The sequence below is a fragment of the Salarias fasciatus genome, chromosome 15, assembly GCF_902148845.1.
Source record: "Salarias fasciatus chromosome 15, fSalaFa1.1, whole genome shotgun sequence".
Taxonomy (NCBI): Eukaryota; Metazoa; Chordata; class Actinopteri; order Blenniiformes; family Blenniidae; genus Salarias; species Salarias fasciatus.
The window spans coordinates 14467823-14484805 of NC_043759.1; the positions used below are offsets into that span (position 1 = coordinate 14467823).

At 42.2% G+C, this 16983-nt stretch overlaps 1 protein-coding gene across 12 annotated transcripts in view; it reads right to left on the reverse strand.

Moving 5' to 3' along the window:
* Positions 1-2425: 2425 nt before the first annotated feature.
* The window catches only part of gphnb (gephyrin b), a 94122-nt gene continuing 79564 nt past the window's right edge, over positions 2426-16983 (reverse strand). For 8 of the 12 annotated variants that reach the window (XM_030110634.1, XM_030110633.1, XM_030110640.1 and 5 more), the window contains 14 exons: positions 15313-15355; positions 13634-13771; positions 11247-11339; positions 10068-10123; positions 9502-9621; positions 9251-9309; positions 8795-8948; positions 6539-6660; positions 6201-6288; positions 6015-6088; positions 5803-5870; positions 5577-5680; positions 3245-3341; positions 2426-3063 (listed from right to left, as the gene is read on the reverse strand). In XM_030110634.1, coding sequence (XP_029966494.1) covers positions 2930-3063; positions 3245-3341; positions 5577-5680; positions 5803-5870; positions 6015-6088; positions 6201-6288; positions 6539-6660; positions 8795-8948; positions 9251-9309; positions 9502-9621; positions 10068-10123; positions 11247-11339; positions 13634-13771; positions 15313-15355 — 1350 coding nt within the window. In that variant the 3' untranslated portion in view covers positions 2426-2929. The remainder of the gene's footprint in view (positions 3064-3244; positions 3342-5576; positions 5681-5802; positions 5871-6014; positions 6089-6200; positions 6289-6538; positions 6661-8794; positions 8949-9250; positions 9310-9501; positions 9622-10067; positions 10124-11246; positions 11340-13633; positions 13772-15312; positions 15356-16983) is intronic. The other 4 variants (XM_030110643.1, XM_030110635.1, XM_030110642.1 and 1 more) reach the window with 1 other exon arrangement.

The following is a 16983-nucleotide window of genomic DNA, read 5'->3' on the forward strand; positions in this document are numbered from 1 at the left end:
AGAAAAGACTGGCTTCTAGCACTGCCACAGCTCCAGCACAGACTCCACCAGGTAAAAGAAACTTAAATCTTACTTGAGCGCTTCTAAACGAGCGAAGACGGAGTCCCCCTCTTCCGTGCACGCGAGCCACAGGGACGAGTTTTTCACTAAGCTGCATTACGCCCAAGGCCTGCAGGGGGCGCTGTTTCGCATAAAACGTGCAAACTCCTTAAGGCACCTTTAAATTTTAACATGTTTACATAATGGTAACAGAGTGACCAATAGGAAAGACAAAATACCACAAAACATTTTAAAACAAAAGTGAGCAGAAATAAAATGGCAAGAAGAAACATTTGGAAAATTGATAAAAATTGATTAAAGAGATTCAAAAAAACCTCCCTTCAATGGCAGCAAGAATGTAAAAGAAAAAAAAATCATTAAAGGTGAGTCACAGCATAATTATCAGGGCACTTACAGGACTAGGTGTTGGTTCACATTTATGCAGTTGTCACAGTTATGATTGTTCAATACCAGAACTGAAACTTCCCAAAGATGCCAAACCAGAGCTTTAAGAAAACAATAAATACTCAACAATATACATAACAGCCATCCTCATGTGATGGATTTGTTTTAACTTGAAAATTAAACTGAGACATAAGCTTGGATTCAACTCAAGTGAAGAGTTTAAGAAACTGCCAAGAGGATGTTGAATGTTTTACAATCTTGAATGGATATTTTCTGGATTTTTCATTTGAGTCTGTCTGAGAACTGGTGTATATAACAATGCAATGTGTAGTGACAAACAGCCTATTAAAATAATCACTGTAAACTAGAGATAAAAAATAAAATGCTGAAAATTCCAACTGCAAATGTATCACATCAAGAATTTGTGCCGTCTACTGACTTTAGATGCGGAATACCAGCACGTATAAGCTGTGAAGCTATAAAGAAAACCACATTGAATGCACTGCTGCCATTTCTTGCTGTCTCTTTCCATATTAATACCTTCATGGAGGCTTGAACCGATCACTAATCATCCCATTATGTATCTGAATGGCTTGAATTTGTTGGGTATATCTCAGAAAATTAGACTCTAGTGGCATCCTCTTAAAAAAAAGGGTATGACAAATTTGCAGTTATTTTCTACTATCATCTTCACACAGATCCCTTTACATTCAGCACACTTTAATGCACATTCACACTGATGAATTTAACTAAGTTCTTGTCACAGCACTATTAATCATTCCAAGCTAATGGGATCTTCTGTCATTTTACCTCGCAGAGAAGAAGGGAAAGTGTCTAATCTCCTGCTGCCTCAGAAATATCTCCACCAAAGCTGAAAGCTGCTTTTTTTTCCTGCTGTATTTTCTATTAGGTTAATCCTCTCTGACACCTCTGCGCTTAACCTCTTTTCCTCGTTAGTCTCTCTGCTGCCAGTCCCCGATTCTTAAATACTTACCTTCCTGGAAAGAAAATACAGTTAAAACCCCCTTTTCAGTTTGCAGGGATTCATTTCAATACAAGTGGCTTCTTTTTTGTCAATTTAAGTAGCAGTGATTGAAGGAGTGAAGCAGTATTACCACAGTCAAACGCACAGGAGGAATAGCATTGAGGAAAAATGGGAATTGGACATTCGACACGCTCATCATTCATACAACACTCATGCTCCAATGAAGAAAATCACAGTTTTTTTTAATTAGATATATTTTATTAAAAAAGGAAACCCAACAAGAACTTTTTTTTTTTTTTTTTTTACATAATGAGCAAGGATTTTTATTATCTTAGTCTCTTTCGTCAGTTTCATATCATTACAGAAAATGTTATAGTACAGCGTTGTTCAATGTCTCCTCATTGCTTAATAATTTCCTTAGGAGTGCTGGTCACATATATCTGTACAATATGGTTCTTCTTTTTTTTCTGTACATTTTTTGTGAACTTGGTTAAAAAGGCTGTCAGCACTTAAAGAAGCTGTTTCTTTTCTTTCTCTTTTTTTATTCTTTCTCTTAAATATTTGATCAAATAAAAGATTATTTCCCCTCCCCCCACCCCCAGGCTCAGTTCGCCCCTGGTGGGGGTTCGGGGCAGAGTTTACACCCGGTCACCGTGAATATAAGGAAGCTTCAGGGGTCTGGGCCGACTTGAGGTGTTGCCCCCCCTACCCCACCACCCCCGCCCTCCCTCCCGCCCTCCCCACGCCTCCCCCGTCCCCCAACGCCGCCTCCTCCCTGCCCAGGCATTTGGCACTGCGCACATAAACAAGACTCACAAGATAAACAACAAGCAAAGCTCTTTGTGAAGCCATTATGATGCATACTAATGAGAGAAAAACAGAAGTGTCACCTTGATGGGCACTCCGGAGAGGAAGCGGCCCTGATGTGCCCCGTCTTCCTCTTAGCTGAGCACCGTGGGAAATCTGGAGCCTTCCTCAATGTTTTCTTCATTTCTCAAAAAACTGATTTTTTTTTTATCCACTAAAGATGAGAAAATAATTTTCTTTTTTTTTTTTTTTGTCCTGGCAGGCACCTACAGCTGTCTATTAAAATGCTACTGCTATAGATAAGGTCTAGCATTGAACACACAAAGCAATTGCAATGAAAGGAATGAAGTTGCCTTAATATAATAATGATAATAAGAAGAATAATGATAATAATAATAAGAATAATCATAATAATATATTACAGAATAAATCTCTTTTTATAATTAGATTTTTTTTCATTAAAAGTTATATTTTCTTTGTTTGAAATACTATAATCTTTTTAAATTAATTTTTTTCATATGTATCTAGGTTGTGATCAAGATGTTGACTATACCTCAACATTATCCAAATCAATAAAAACTAGCTGTGCCGTTGCATATTACAGAATAGTCAATGATATGTGGACATGCACCGTGAACCACCCATTCCGACCCACGCTATATGACGCCGTCTGTCCGCCGCTCTGTGACGACATCATAGCCGGCCGATGACCATGACGTCGACCACCTCGCCCTTGTGCAGCTCCACGTATTGCTCTGTTTTGGGAGGTAGCATCAGGAGCCCGTTGGCACTGCGCATGCTCATCAGTCTGCTGCTCACCTGGTTCCCTGCAGAGGAGGAGGAAAATGAAAAAAGAAATGCAAAATGGATGATCAATGAATGTTACAGTCACATAGATGAGATGATGGAGGGTTACATCGTCTTAATAATCTTTGTATGTTTGAGGGAAGTAAATCGTTTTTGCTGCTGTGTTCTCCTCCAGAGTTTTGTCGGCGTTGGGCTTCGTACCTGTGCTCTGTGCCCACGGCAGAGGCTCCTGGTGATGCCATGTCAAAATGCAGCGGTGGTATTCAGGGCGAGGGTCCAGCTTCACATCGCAAGACAACTATAGACAGAAACACAACAATGTAATATCTGACAACGTCTCACCAGCGTCACGGGATATTCCCTAAAAGTTGGTTTGAGCCTTTACATGGCGTTCATTTACAGCTGTTGTAGAGGATGAATTACTGTAAATTACTTGTTAGGGTTTCTTTAGATTGACAGAACCAATTTTTATTCATTTGTTTTCTCTTTTTTTAATCATCATTGCTAATTTACAGCCATTTACAGTGATATCTCATTTATTTAACTGTGATCCATTTATGTCTGATTTCCACACCTTAGATGTGTTCATCTTAACGCCTAATATTTCTTCCCAAAATTTAACAGGTTTGTGAGGACAGTTTGTATTAACTTGAGGATTCAGAAAAAGAGAAATAAAGTAGTTTGAACGGAGCAAAAGAAGTTCAGTGGGCAGACATGCCATCCTGTGGCCACAAACCCTGCCACCAGAGTAATGCATCCCACTGTGTGGACGAACTAAAGCCACTGGGCACACGGTTCAAAACTGACACACTTCCATGTGCGAAGCGCACTGTAATAAATAGAGAGACAGAAAGAAATACTTACATTGTCAAACATAGTCACTTGTCCAAAAAGGGTCATTTTCTGCTTAAAGGTACAACATGTTTGTTTGTTTTTTTTTTCAATAAAGGAAAGAAAAGTGACCTAAAAGAATCAACAGAAGTAGACGGGACAACAGTCCTGAAGTCACCTCGGTGGATAACGTGCTGCTGGTTTACAAAACAAAGCCCAACTTACCCTAAACTGTTCTTTAAATGCAAGTTTTGCGAGACACGATGGTGAAATGAGTCAGTGAAAGAAGCGGCACCTTTCCATCCTCCCATGGGATTTGAACTCAAGTTCAAACAGGTATAAACTGATGTAAAGCCACAAACCAGAAAGCCTTCCTCTTAAAATAATGCGGAAACCTTGCAAAGCCATAACTAATGTCGTGAAGCATTTTATTTCTTCAGCATGTTTACTTTTTTGAATTCTTCCCTAAATTATATCAACTCTCAGATGAGAAGAGTGAACAGAGAAGGAACGCCGTTCGGGAGCTCAAACAACTTTAAAACATAAGTTGTTTGTTTTAATTGTATATCCATTGCAGATAAACTATAAATGTATGTATTGATATTTAGTTTATTTATGGGAATTACCCTGCCTCGGCCCACCACAGGTGGAGGGATTTGTTGAAAATAAGGACTTATGACTTCTTTTTCTAGATAATTTTTAGAAAGCTTTGAATAGATAGATATTTTATACTTCACTTTTTTTTTATGCCAAACATTCATCGTCACTAGTGAACTTTTCCCCAAAACATGAAAGCAGTTCCTCGATCTGAGATGAAAAAAAAAACAATTATATTAAAATTCTAGTCTCTGGACCTTCACTGGTATTAAGTCATTTTGTGTATCACTCTATTTGGCTATATTTGTGCCAATTGCATTTTGGAATTTGGAGATTTTCTAAGTCTGTTGGCAGAAAAAAAGGTTGTTTCAGGAAACTGTTTGACCCAGGTCTGATGCCATCTGCTCGGGGAAATCGCCTGGCTACATCTGCACTCCCAGGCCATCAGTCCCGCCACTAAGTGGCAGTAATGCATTCAAGTTGATTTTTAACCGCTTTATAACAGCAAATGATGGAGCACCGCACTCTGGATAGCACCCATAATGGCATGGGACCAGATCTCTGAGTTCATGGTGCCAGCTGGGGACATAAGCTGGGTTTTCTCAGTGCCTGTGATATTATGATTTTCTCTCACTCTATGAATATGAATATTCATGAGCGGGGAGCAGGCCTTCAGGTCAGTGTGGGCCGCGATTAGTTCCTCTGCCAAGTCAGTGGAAAACACTCTGGTCATAAATATGTATCAAGCCGGATGATGAAAATAGTTTCAAATCATGAGTTAAGATGCAACGGACTGCAACGATACACCCTGAAACTTCACTTCAAACATAACTCAATATGTTTTTATAGTTCCTCTCTGTTGCAGTTTATTCCACCTGGTCTGGACACTCCCTTCCCCAAAAAGACGTCCCCTCTTAAAATGGGAAAATAACAACAACTGTGAATCACGATCTATCGCCCAGCCTCAATGGAAACTTTAAACCTGGTCATAAAACAAGACGAAAGCCTTTTTTTTTTTTTTTTCTTTTTTGCACAACTGAATGTGACGACATGTGTGCAGCCGAGCCGGAGAGCCGAGGCGCCCCGGCCGCCCCGCGCGTCCTACCCTCGCTTTGATGATAGTGGGTCTAGGGTCCAAAATGCCCTGCATCTTCCTCAAGGCAGGGATGACAAAAAGATTACAGGTGACAACGGCGGACACGGGGTTTCCTAGGACAGATGGACGGATGGAGGGATGGAGCGCGGGGAGAGAAAACAGGGGGAGAAATATATGAGTAACATCTCTGCGGAGACATCGCGGCTGAATCGCTCTTTCTCTCAACTTCACACACTACCTGGGAGGGCAAAGATTAGTTTGCGAGCACCGTCTATGTCCAAGGTGGCAAATGTTGTTGGGAGACTGAAAGAGAGAGCACATACGGACATCAGACTCTCAATAATGTTTACAAATACATCATCATCACAGCGCAGTAGTAATATATTTCACATGTTAAACCACTGCAACGAACAGCGCTATAGTTGTGAGAACAAAATATTTTCCTACCCTGGTTTCATGAATACACGTCCAAAATGGATCTGAGCATGAAGATCAATATCCAGCACCTGCTTAAGGTAGTCCTAAAAAAAAAAAAAAGTTAAAAAAGTTAATAAGAAAAGACATTCAACATTTTCCAACGTTGGCCACAAGGTGTCAGTAAAAGCCAAGGTCATGTCAGCACGTCTGCAGTACCTTCTCTCCCATGGACACTCCTCCTGAGGTGATGATGACATCCGCACGACTGATGCCTTCATTCAGAGCGTTGAGAAGGTCATCGGGGCTGCAGGGCGCACACACACACACACACACACACACACACACACACACACACACACACACACACACACACACACACACACACACACACACACACACACACACACACACACACACACATGCAAATTCAATAACCACCACGAAAAATGGAAGTGAGAGGAACAAAAGATGGAGGTTTGAATAAGATGGTGTGTCTCGAGAAGGTTTTTGCAGCCAAAAGGAGAGAAGTGTTGAGGTGAAGCCGAGGGCCGTACTTGTCTCCCACGATGCCCAGATTGATAGTGGGGTAGCCGTGTTCCTGGATGGTGGCCAGCAGGGTGGAGCGATTGCTGTCCCTGATTTTCCCAGGATGGAGATCATCTTCTGGGTTCAGCAGCTGCAGCAAAAACACCAGAAAGAAAGTCACATTGGAAACACTCACTATATTTCAACAGACAGTACGGGGATGTTACAGAAACGCAGTCACGTGTGCATTGGGAGTGGATTGCGATTTGTGTAAATCCACAGTGGAAAACGTGTAGAGTTTGCATGTTTTCCTTTTGTTTGCATGTAAAAATCGTGCACGGGACTTAAATTCAACACTGAATTGCACACTATCTGTCCAGGTTTGTCCTCTGAAGGACCATGTCCAGGGTGCAACCTGCCTTCACTCATAGCCGAAGCAGCATAAAGCGGATGGACTGCGAACGTAAAGAGATTATTATGCATGTAATGAGATTTGTGTGTCTGTAATGAGATTTGCTTGTGCGTACATAGATATGTCAAAGCACATCAACATATGTGCATACCACACACGCAGTGCACACACAAGTGACTTTGCTTCTATAAAATAACTCAATGAGCTACCTTCTAAGTGATGCAGATCTGATATTAAATATGTTAATTGATTTCAATATATTGCATATCCTAACATACCGTTGGAGAAGTCAGCTTTGCAGAAAAAAAATACAAGAATGAATTCAACTCTCCTCTGACGAGATTGACTTCATTTATTTTGATTTTATGCCTATGGATTTATGAAAAAAAGCTAATAAGTGAGCTTTCTTTTTGCTCTTTTAGCCAAATTTCTTCAAAACGACTAGGTTTTGATGTGACTGAGAAGCTCATGTTACAAATGTGTGCCATGATGGTGAAAGTGATGCGTTTGCATAATCGTGGCGCGTAAATTCGGAAGGCCACCGTATCAACTAGTGTCTCGAAATAAAGCTGAATGTTTTCACTTCCCGATATTTCTCAAATATGTCATCATAAGCAGTCCTGGATTTCTGATTATGACAAGAATACATAATAATAAATACTGTCAGCAGTGACATGATGGGAATTTAAGGTTCAAGAAGAATTCACAACAAGATAAAACACACCAAATCATTCAATTTTAAGGTTTATCAGTAGAAAGACAGTCACCACAGGGTGGGTTTGTTCATTTATAAAATGAAATGCACTGAAATAATCTCATTATAAAATGTTTTATCATCACACAGCTACAAAACCTTTTGTAAGAACAATCAGAGCTAATTACAATAATAATAATAATAAAGCTTAACATGAGCACACATTAGCACATACCTAATTTGGGCATATTATATTTTAAGTAACAGTTTTGATCAGCTTCTTTGTTTTGTAAATAATAAATTGTCCTTTGAAAGAGTACAGTATATGTACAACATTAATCCATCTGTTTGAAATACTGCTTTATAAACCGAGTGTGGCGACAGAGCTGATGCCAGCTGACTGTGGATTAAGTAGGCTAAACCCTCTACTTTTAGAGAAACACACACCCATATCTACATGCACAAGAAATTTAGAGTCAATAATTAGCCTTGAATGTTTTTTTTTTTTTGATTGTGAGAGAAAACTAGAAAACTAGAGAAAACCCTCCAGGTTCAGGAAGAACATGCAAACTGAGGCAAGAGCACAGAGTGGCTTTAAAGAAAAAAAAAAAAAATTACTTTAAGAGAAAATGTTGAGGAAAGGCCTTCGGAATAAGAGGAAAATGTATTAGATCTGCTGTTTAATCAGACGAGCAGACCAGCGAGCAGACGAAGGCGTTCAACAGGTTTAAATTGTGGCCATGTGGCTGCTGACTCACGCTGATTCATATGTATTTTCAACATAATGGCACGATGCAGAAAACAAGGTGTTGCACGTGCCTGGAGTCTGCTGAAGGTTACACACCTCATGAAATTCAAACTGAACATCAGCCGCACAGATAATGCGCAAATAGGACTCCACTTGTTTAAAAGAAGCCACCTGGTCACAGATAAACACATTCCTTACACCTGAAAGCACGCGTGAAAACAGCCAGATGCACATTCACTTTTAATGCCGCTCTGGCGTGCGCGGCCAAAGCTGCCGACGTTGATTGTGCATAAATATGAATGAGGTGTGCTGTCAGGAGGAACGGCTCAGTGTCGTTGTACCTTTTCCAGCTGAAGCGGAACCAGATACAGAAATGGTGCACATTAGGTGCTTAATTTCCCAAAAGAAAGGACGATTTTCATAGCTTTTACCTCGTTTCCTGTGGACATGACGGCCACCACAGGGAATTTTTGGACCTCCACCTCTGTGACTCCGACAGTGGCCAGGAGGCCGATTTCAGAGGGGCCCATGTGGGTTCCCTTCGCCAGCACACACTCCCCACGCTTAATGTCATGACCGATGGGCCTGAGGAGAAACAGTTTAAAATCAGATTAGATCAAACTTTACTGAACTTTTTGCAAAGCTCATCTTCAAGTTCAAGGGGACTGTCTTGATATAATCAGCACATCTGGAGATGAATCCGAGGACAGATGATGTGTAATCCCTTTGAGAGCCACCTCTCCCTCCCACGGAGCTGCGTCCCTGAAGACCTGCCGGTCTGAGAACTGGAAACTGCTATCGTGTAGTTCCTTTACCACTTTTAGCTAAAACAATGGTTATGGCTTGAAAACAATATTTAATGGCAAAGTACAGAAACAGGTACTGACCTGATGTCCTGCCCTGGTCGAGCTTGTACTAGGATTCGTACCTCCAGCTCCTCCGTGCCCTGAAAAACAAGCCTGCTGTCAGATTCATGCTCCAGTGACTTTACTCCCAGATGCTTTTTTTCTATTGTCCATATATAGACAACCTTAAAATTCAAATCATTGAAGTGTACGATTTCTTTTGCAGTCTGCTGTTAGGATCTGTGTCTCACAACCCTGTCATTTCTGTATATTGGGTGAAATTCCCCGCTTACGTCTTCAGATTCGCGGAGGAGCTCAGTATCTTCCACCTGAACTACAGCATCTGCACCGCAGGGTATAGGGGCGCCCGTCGTCACCCTCATCACCTGGCCCGGCATCACTGTGTGGGTGGGCTGCACAAACAGAGACCACAGAGAAGAATTAGAATATTAGATTGACAAGGAGGGATGAAATGTTACACTATTTCACCGAATTGGTCAATTTTAATCCAACTTAGTCATCAGAATAAAGTAAAACAGACCAAACTATGTGAGTGCATTCCTACAGTATGAAAAATTGATTGTTTGAGACTGAAATCGCCTAGACTCCCACGACTGAAGAAAAAACTGTGGACTAAACAATCCTGCTTTGGTGCAAAAAGACTTTTATCAACACACTGAGGGAACACACCAACATGCAATTACAGCGGGGAAATATATGAGGTCAACAAAATAACTCAAGTGTTTAATTTTCATATTCGTGTGTGTGTGTGTGTGTGTGTGTGTGTGTGTGTGTGTGTGTGTGTGTGTGTTGGTCATTGTCAGTGACGTGTGTGTAGTGTGTCAGTGTGACAACAGACCTGCTCTCCAGCCTGAGACTCTCCAATGATGAAGCGGTCGCCTGGGCCATCGGCCGCTGAAAAAAAGTATAATTTTAAGAGTTTCACACATATATGCAGCTTAAAATGTGTTTTATATTTGCTCATACTGTCTTCTCTTGATAGAGGGAACACGTAGAAGAAGAAAAAAGTGAGCAACATCATGCAAGATACAGTATAAGCCCACTTGAGCCGATTTCACTTATCAGATGTTTACCCAGAGCAATCAATACTGGTATAGAATAAAACATAACCCGCTTTGCAGCTCATGAGAGAAGTGCTATAAAGAGCCTGCAGCATGTTAGCCTCAAACCCAACACACTCTGGAGACTTAACCACCATGCTTACATTTTCCAGATTTAATCAAGAATCCTGAAGTGTTTTTCATGTTCTGTTTTCTACCCTTAAGTGTGCACAAGACCAACCCTGTTAATGCTTCTAATACACCTTTGCAAAATGAAAAATTTAAAAATCTGAAAGATTTTCTCCCAATTAGGTGAAGAATCAGAATTTGTATGTTGTTCCACTTAGAACACATGAATCAAACAAATGGCACATGTGAACTTTGCCCTCTTCGGAGCTTCCCTGATCTGCTTCCCAGCTTCATTGAGACTGATTCAGCTTACGGAGGCGTTCTGTAAAAGGCAGACACTGCATCTTGGGGGGAAAAAAAAAAAGCCTGGTTCAGTACAAACAATCAGCATATCGGCTTCTTCCACCGCCACAAGGCGCTAAAAAGTCTAAAAACTTCACAGGTGTGCCTCAACAAGCACCAGGCCCTCAGGACAGATGCAGAAAATCCAGGGAGAGCCCCGGCGTTCTGCTCCTCCTCCCCCATCAGCACCGAGCCAGCAGCAGCTGCTACATGCAGGGGTTTCTGTGGCGCCTGAAGCCAGCAAGCTGTCACCCCACGCTGCAGGTTAACAGGGCCCTCGGTGCACCCAAGGACCCCCGGCCATTGAATTACCTGACAGGAGAACTCAACCGGAGTCCCACCAAGAAAATAAACACTAAACAGCGATCACAACCGCAACGATGGAACTCTCCGAATATGTCCGAACATAGCAGTTTAGGAGGACGTCCCTGTTTATGATAAGTGTGAGTGTGTGTGTGTTTTGTAATGTTGTGGGAAAGATACTCCCACTGGCATTAACCACTTACCTCTCACAGCATAACCATCCTTGACAGAAGCAGGGAAGGGAGGCAGGTTGTCTTTGGCATAAACGTCCTGAGCCAGGACTCGACCCATCCCATCTGCAGGGGAACAGGAGGAACACGGGCGTTAGGGAAACGAGGGGGAAACTGCTGAAGGAAGGCGAGACGCACGTGCTGGAGGTGTATATATGAGTGTGTGTGTTTTTAAAATGAGACTAAGTGTGACACCGTGCATAGAAATGTCGGTGCATGACTCACCGCCTGACCATTTCTATTTTCATTTAATGACTCAGAGAGAAAAACTCCCTGTCCAAATTTCTTAACCCTTCGCAGCAGCCAGACAACTCAAAGCGATTCATGGAGTCACAAAGAGGCGCTGCACTGAGACAATGGCTCGGAAAGGAGAGAGGGAAGGAGAGGATGATGGGAGAAGTCAGAGCAAGAGTGGGTGGAGGAAGAAGAAAAAAAAATCCTGCCTCTAAAATACCTTAAGCTGCTGTGGGGCTATAAATAGCCTTTCTCTGAGCCTTTATGCTGTGATTATGTGGGTGTTAATATGAAGATCTAAGCTTTGATATCAATGAGTTGAAAGGCAGAAGAAATATGCGTGTGCACACACAGACGCCCACGCACACGCAGACATAAGATGACACTAATAACCGGTCTTGATAAATAACGCATCCCGGTTGCAGAAGGAGAAAGTCACACGTGCCTGGACGTCGCCAGTCTCCCTGCAACGTCGACGGCGTTTCATGTGACATAATCTGGTGTATTTCCCACAGCAGCCTCTTCTTCCAGGCTGCCAGTTAAACAGCTTGTTAAAGCCATGTGTTGCAGCAGAGTTGTGAGTAAAAATAGAACAGAGGTGGCGTCTTGCTGCAGCGGCAAAGTGTTCAGCTTGATGAGATGCTTCGCAAAACATCTCTTTCGCGTCCAGATTTAATAAAAACATGGCGGCTAAAGCAGAGGGCATGGAAACCCTTACAATATGAAGAATTAGGAAAAACAGACGAGTAGAAGTCCTGCAGACTGACATGAAACTACTTCATGACTACTATTTCACTTTGAAATAATCCTCTACCTCACTAATGTCGGGATATTGCTCATATAGACTTATTTTGGTCTCAACGTTCTTATAAATGACTGTTTTTTCCAGACACACACACATCCACACACAAAATCCAGCAGGGGAGCTGCTCCAGATGTTGTCTCTCTAAATATTTCATCTCTCAAACCCCGTCTTTCTCCCCTCCTCACCCCACTGCCCTCCTCCCAGCTCCCCTCTTCGAGAACATGAAACACCACTTTACACCTGGATCAAGACAGTCTTCCTTCTGCCACCGTTGATCCACAAGTAGTGTGTGCACTGCAGGGCGTTACTGCCACCCAAGTCGCTTCCCGTCTGTCTTCAGAGATGAGTTAAAGAGTGTGTGTTTTACCCTCTGGCTGTTGGCTTGCCTCTGCGTCACCCACCGCAGGTGTGAAGCCCACCGAGCCAGAGGGGTGACAAGACCCCGCCGAACCTGCTGCTGTTTGGATGTGTGTGTGACCGTTCACACAAGCAACTAAGTTCGACGCGCACGAGACAACATGAACGAAAGTATTCATTTGTGAAAAATACAAGCCGAAGCTAGTTTACACATCACACATACAGATCTCAGAAGGCAGTAAATGCTCATTTCGCTCTATGTCAACAGATTTCAGCACGGCACCGTATATGTAATGTGTGAAATGATGATTATTGCTTCTGCTTTAGCAGTTCAGCTGAGCTGTATCTCTGCCGCGCGACTAAATCTGGAGACAGCGCAGCAGGGATCCCAAAGCTGAGGGATCCTAAACGTCAAACAACAACTCCAACTTCATTTCCCCAAAGGTTTTAAGGAGCAAAGAGCTGTGCAATCCCAAAAAGATCTGGACTCACAATTAAAATCAAGACTGTTGAATAAACGGTTTGAAGGCGAAAGTGGAAAAGAGCTGGAGAAAAGCTGAAACATTGTGCCTCTAGGAAGTGGGGCATTCAAACAACACATATGAATCATTTTGAATATTTTATTATTAATGCGCCCTTGTGTCGAGGAGAATTTGTGGCTGTGAAAGCGGCGTTGCAGGCTGCAGACAGAGGCTGCTGATTCAATGCTGTGTCAAGCTGTGGACGGACAGTGTTTAAATGCTGCCATGCATACTCAGCAGGCACATGTGGCTTGATTGATGCGAACGCTTTAACACCTTAAAGTCCCAGCGTTCTCTGGAGCTGAGGTCAGCACATGAAATGGGGAAATAATCTAAGAAGATGGAGCAAGTTGGGAAAAACAAGTTGGGTTTGGAGGAAATTTAGTTTAACCTTCAGAAGGGAAGCAAACATCTGTCTCCCTCCTCCTCCTCCTCCTCCTCACCTCTGTAGTTGATGATCTCAGTGCCCAGGACGGCGGTCATCTCCAGCACAGTGATGAAGGCTTTGTCCATGGAAGTGAGGGGGAAGGGGGACATGCGGTGCCTCCGGGCTACCTTGGTGATGTCCACTGCACTGTGACCTGAGGAAATATGTGGCATTAATAACATCAACACGAAATAAGTCGTGTTATATCAGCTAAATATAGAAATAGAAATAGTCCGGCTTTGTTTCCTCTTCACCTCCCGCAGTTGAGCTAAGCTAACTACGATGCTAACAGCTGGGAGCCCGCGGCTGGACGAACGGACACAATAAAGGCATTTATGAGCTTATCTCACTGTGTAAATGATCGGGATAGGGCGTGGGTCCAAAATCTTCGGAGAATTCCTTTAAAGCCATTTTGGGAGCCGGCGCCACACATGCCCCATTGGCTAACAGTATATGGATGTCTGCAGCTCGATTTTGGATCTAAATTTCTCCCGAACCACTTATCGGATCAGAAAAGCCTGCTGGGTGAGTATATTGTTCTACTTCTTCCTATAAACAACATGAAAACTGTTTAAACCGAACTTATCCTTTAAAGCAGCACATACAGTTTGCTTTCGATGATGAAACTAGAAATTGCAGATGATTTGATCCTGCTGATAAAATAATTTGGAAAAACAACTGTGTTGATGAATTATCTTCTTTCTGCTCGGCCTGCCAAGTATACTGCTCTCGTTTCGTTATTTAGGGGAAAAAAGATACATGCAATGTAGCAAAAGCTGGCACACAAGCTGTGTTTTTTTTTTTCTTCCTGAGGACTTTAGGCAGTGCATTCACTTTTGCTTTTATTAGCATTTAATTCTTTATTTAGACACTTTGAAAACTGTGAAGAAAACTGAAAGAGGAGGAAGGAGAGAGCCCTCTGCTGGGATTCAATCCCAGGACAGCGGGAATCTACATATGTGACTCGGTGAGAAGCAACCTCCACCACTCAACTGTCTCTGGGGACTCACCCCCACCAACAAAATTTCTTTGGTCTGATGCAGCGCCAGAAAACTTTTAGAAATTCAAACTGGTTGAAGCACTCTGGCTAAAAATCAGATTGAACGACAACATGCAAAGACAACATACAAATATACACCCTATTTAATGCATCTTTACACTCATATTAGACAAGTGGATGAATGTTATTTATTTGTTATGTTTGTTGGTGTCAGTGTCATGAGGAGGGATTGGTAACAAACAATCTCTGTTTGCAGATGTGGTGGAGCACAGCTGGATGACAGAAGTGCTCGATAGCAGTGATGTTGGTCTAATAATACCTCTCTAATAACTCTAAAGGTAAAAAAGAACAAAGCTAGGTGTAACTAATGTGTAATCTGCTCCGTCTCCCCCCGCCTCACAGCGGAGAATAGGCGCTGCGCTTTGATTTCCCTTGACCCAATTTCTCTCCTTTAAACATACACTTACGCATCCGCAGCATATTCCGATGCTTAACATGAGGCTTAACAACCTCTGGCAAAACATCACACACACACACTGAAACATGCAAACATAAAGCACTCGGCACACACACCCGCCCACGCACAGTCGCATCACATGCACATTTAGCGTCTATTTATGTGGTTGGGAAGCGCGCAGACGCGTATGGCATCAAGGAACGAGACGGTCCTTTTGAATGAGAAAGTTAGCACTCACTTGATCTTAGGATATTTTCTTTGCTGCTGCATCGTGACTGCACCTGGAGACGAGAGAAAGATCGGGAGAGAGAGAGAGAGAGAGCGAGAGAGAGAGACAAGGGGCAAAAGGAAAGAAAGAGAAGGGGCAGAGGTAGTGGTAATTTGAGATACACCAAGCTGCTTTCATAAACGCACTCAAGATGAAAATTCACAGTTAGAAGCATAGGCAAGAGCTCTGTCACACTACACTGTGCACTTTGTCCCGCTGTTGGGAGATGGCTACATCTCCGGCATTACCATTTTGATAACTTACTGAGCACTACATCACCACAGGTAAAAGTCACACTGATCAATACACTGATATGTCACAATATCATTGGATTGAAGCGCTACAGAGGATATATACGGACAAAGGCAACAATATACAGAGTGACAATATTAAACCACAAGGTCGTAACAGACGTATCGACTGTGCTACGGTGTAACATCAAATGTAGTGGGAGATGTGGTGCTGAATATCGATCGTGGCTGTTCAGATATGGCGCGGGATGGTGAGATTTCTCTGGAAATTTAATCCCTGATCGCTGAGTGGCTGCTGCTCGGAGAGTAAGGCGAGGCGGGGAGGAGAGCAGAGTGGGTTAAAGGTGGGCTGAGTTTCCCAAAAATAACAACAAAAGTGAGACTTGCAGACGAGTGCTGACGGCACTTGCATCAAAAATGTAAACTGAGAAAGTTAATAAGTGAATTCAATCTAAAGCATCCAGCGCAAAGCATATAATATGTAGCTGTATTTTCTGGTTTCCAAATTCGAAGCACATTGGGATGATGATTAGAACAAAAGAAAGGTAAAAATATGAAAACAATTCTCTTGGAAAATTGCCACTGCATTACTGTTAATACGAGTTAAAAATGATTCTTAGATCTGTCTAACACCTGCTGTGGATAAATCCCATGCAACATTCTAACAAAAGGACAATGAAGATGATCAACTTTTATTTTAGGTTTTTGCACAATAACCCACTGTGATGGGAGCAGCGCTGCCAGTGAACTGCTGCTTCTCCGCTTGAAGTTGGATTGGCTCCAACTCCTTTTTTTCTTTTTGTTTTGGACAATTCTCTATACTTAAGCTTATGAAATACACAAATATATTAAGATCAAAGTATAAAAATGCAGGTTAAAAATAAAAAATAAGCAGTTGTACAAAAATGAAAATGGAAAGAATACTATTTTTGTTTCCCGAGTTTTGTGTTCTCATTTTTAGGCCTTTCGTCTAAACATGTGACGTAGAATCAGGATATGGCTCCAGTTTCAGTTTGAGATTTGACTGTACTGGAAGAACAGTGTTTTTCATTCTGTTTCATATTGCAGAACGCATGAAATCAAACATTCCAGAAGCAGTTTTCCAGTGAAATCCCGGTATAAGCATCCACACAATTTAGTGCAACATAAATCCACAGCAGGTGGAAGGACTGATCCCAGAACATCTGTATCAAGGCTCAAATCTCCTGGTTAGTTGAATGAAAAAGGCACAGCACCCAATGGCTGATGTAAAATAGTTGCTGCGCACTTTCATAATTCCAAATGGGAAAATTGGGTGTTCTATTGTGAAAGTGCGTTTGGGAAGCTCAGCCTCGGGGAATGATCAATAAGGGAAGGAGAATTCCATAAAGCAGTTTATTAGGCTTCATGT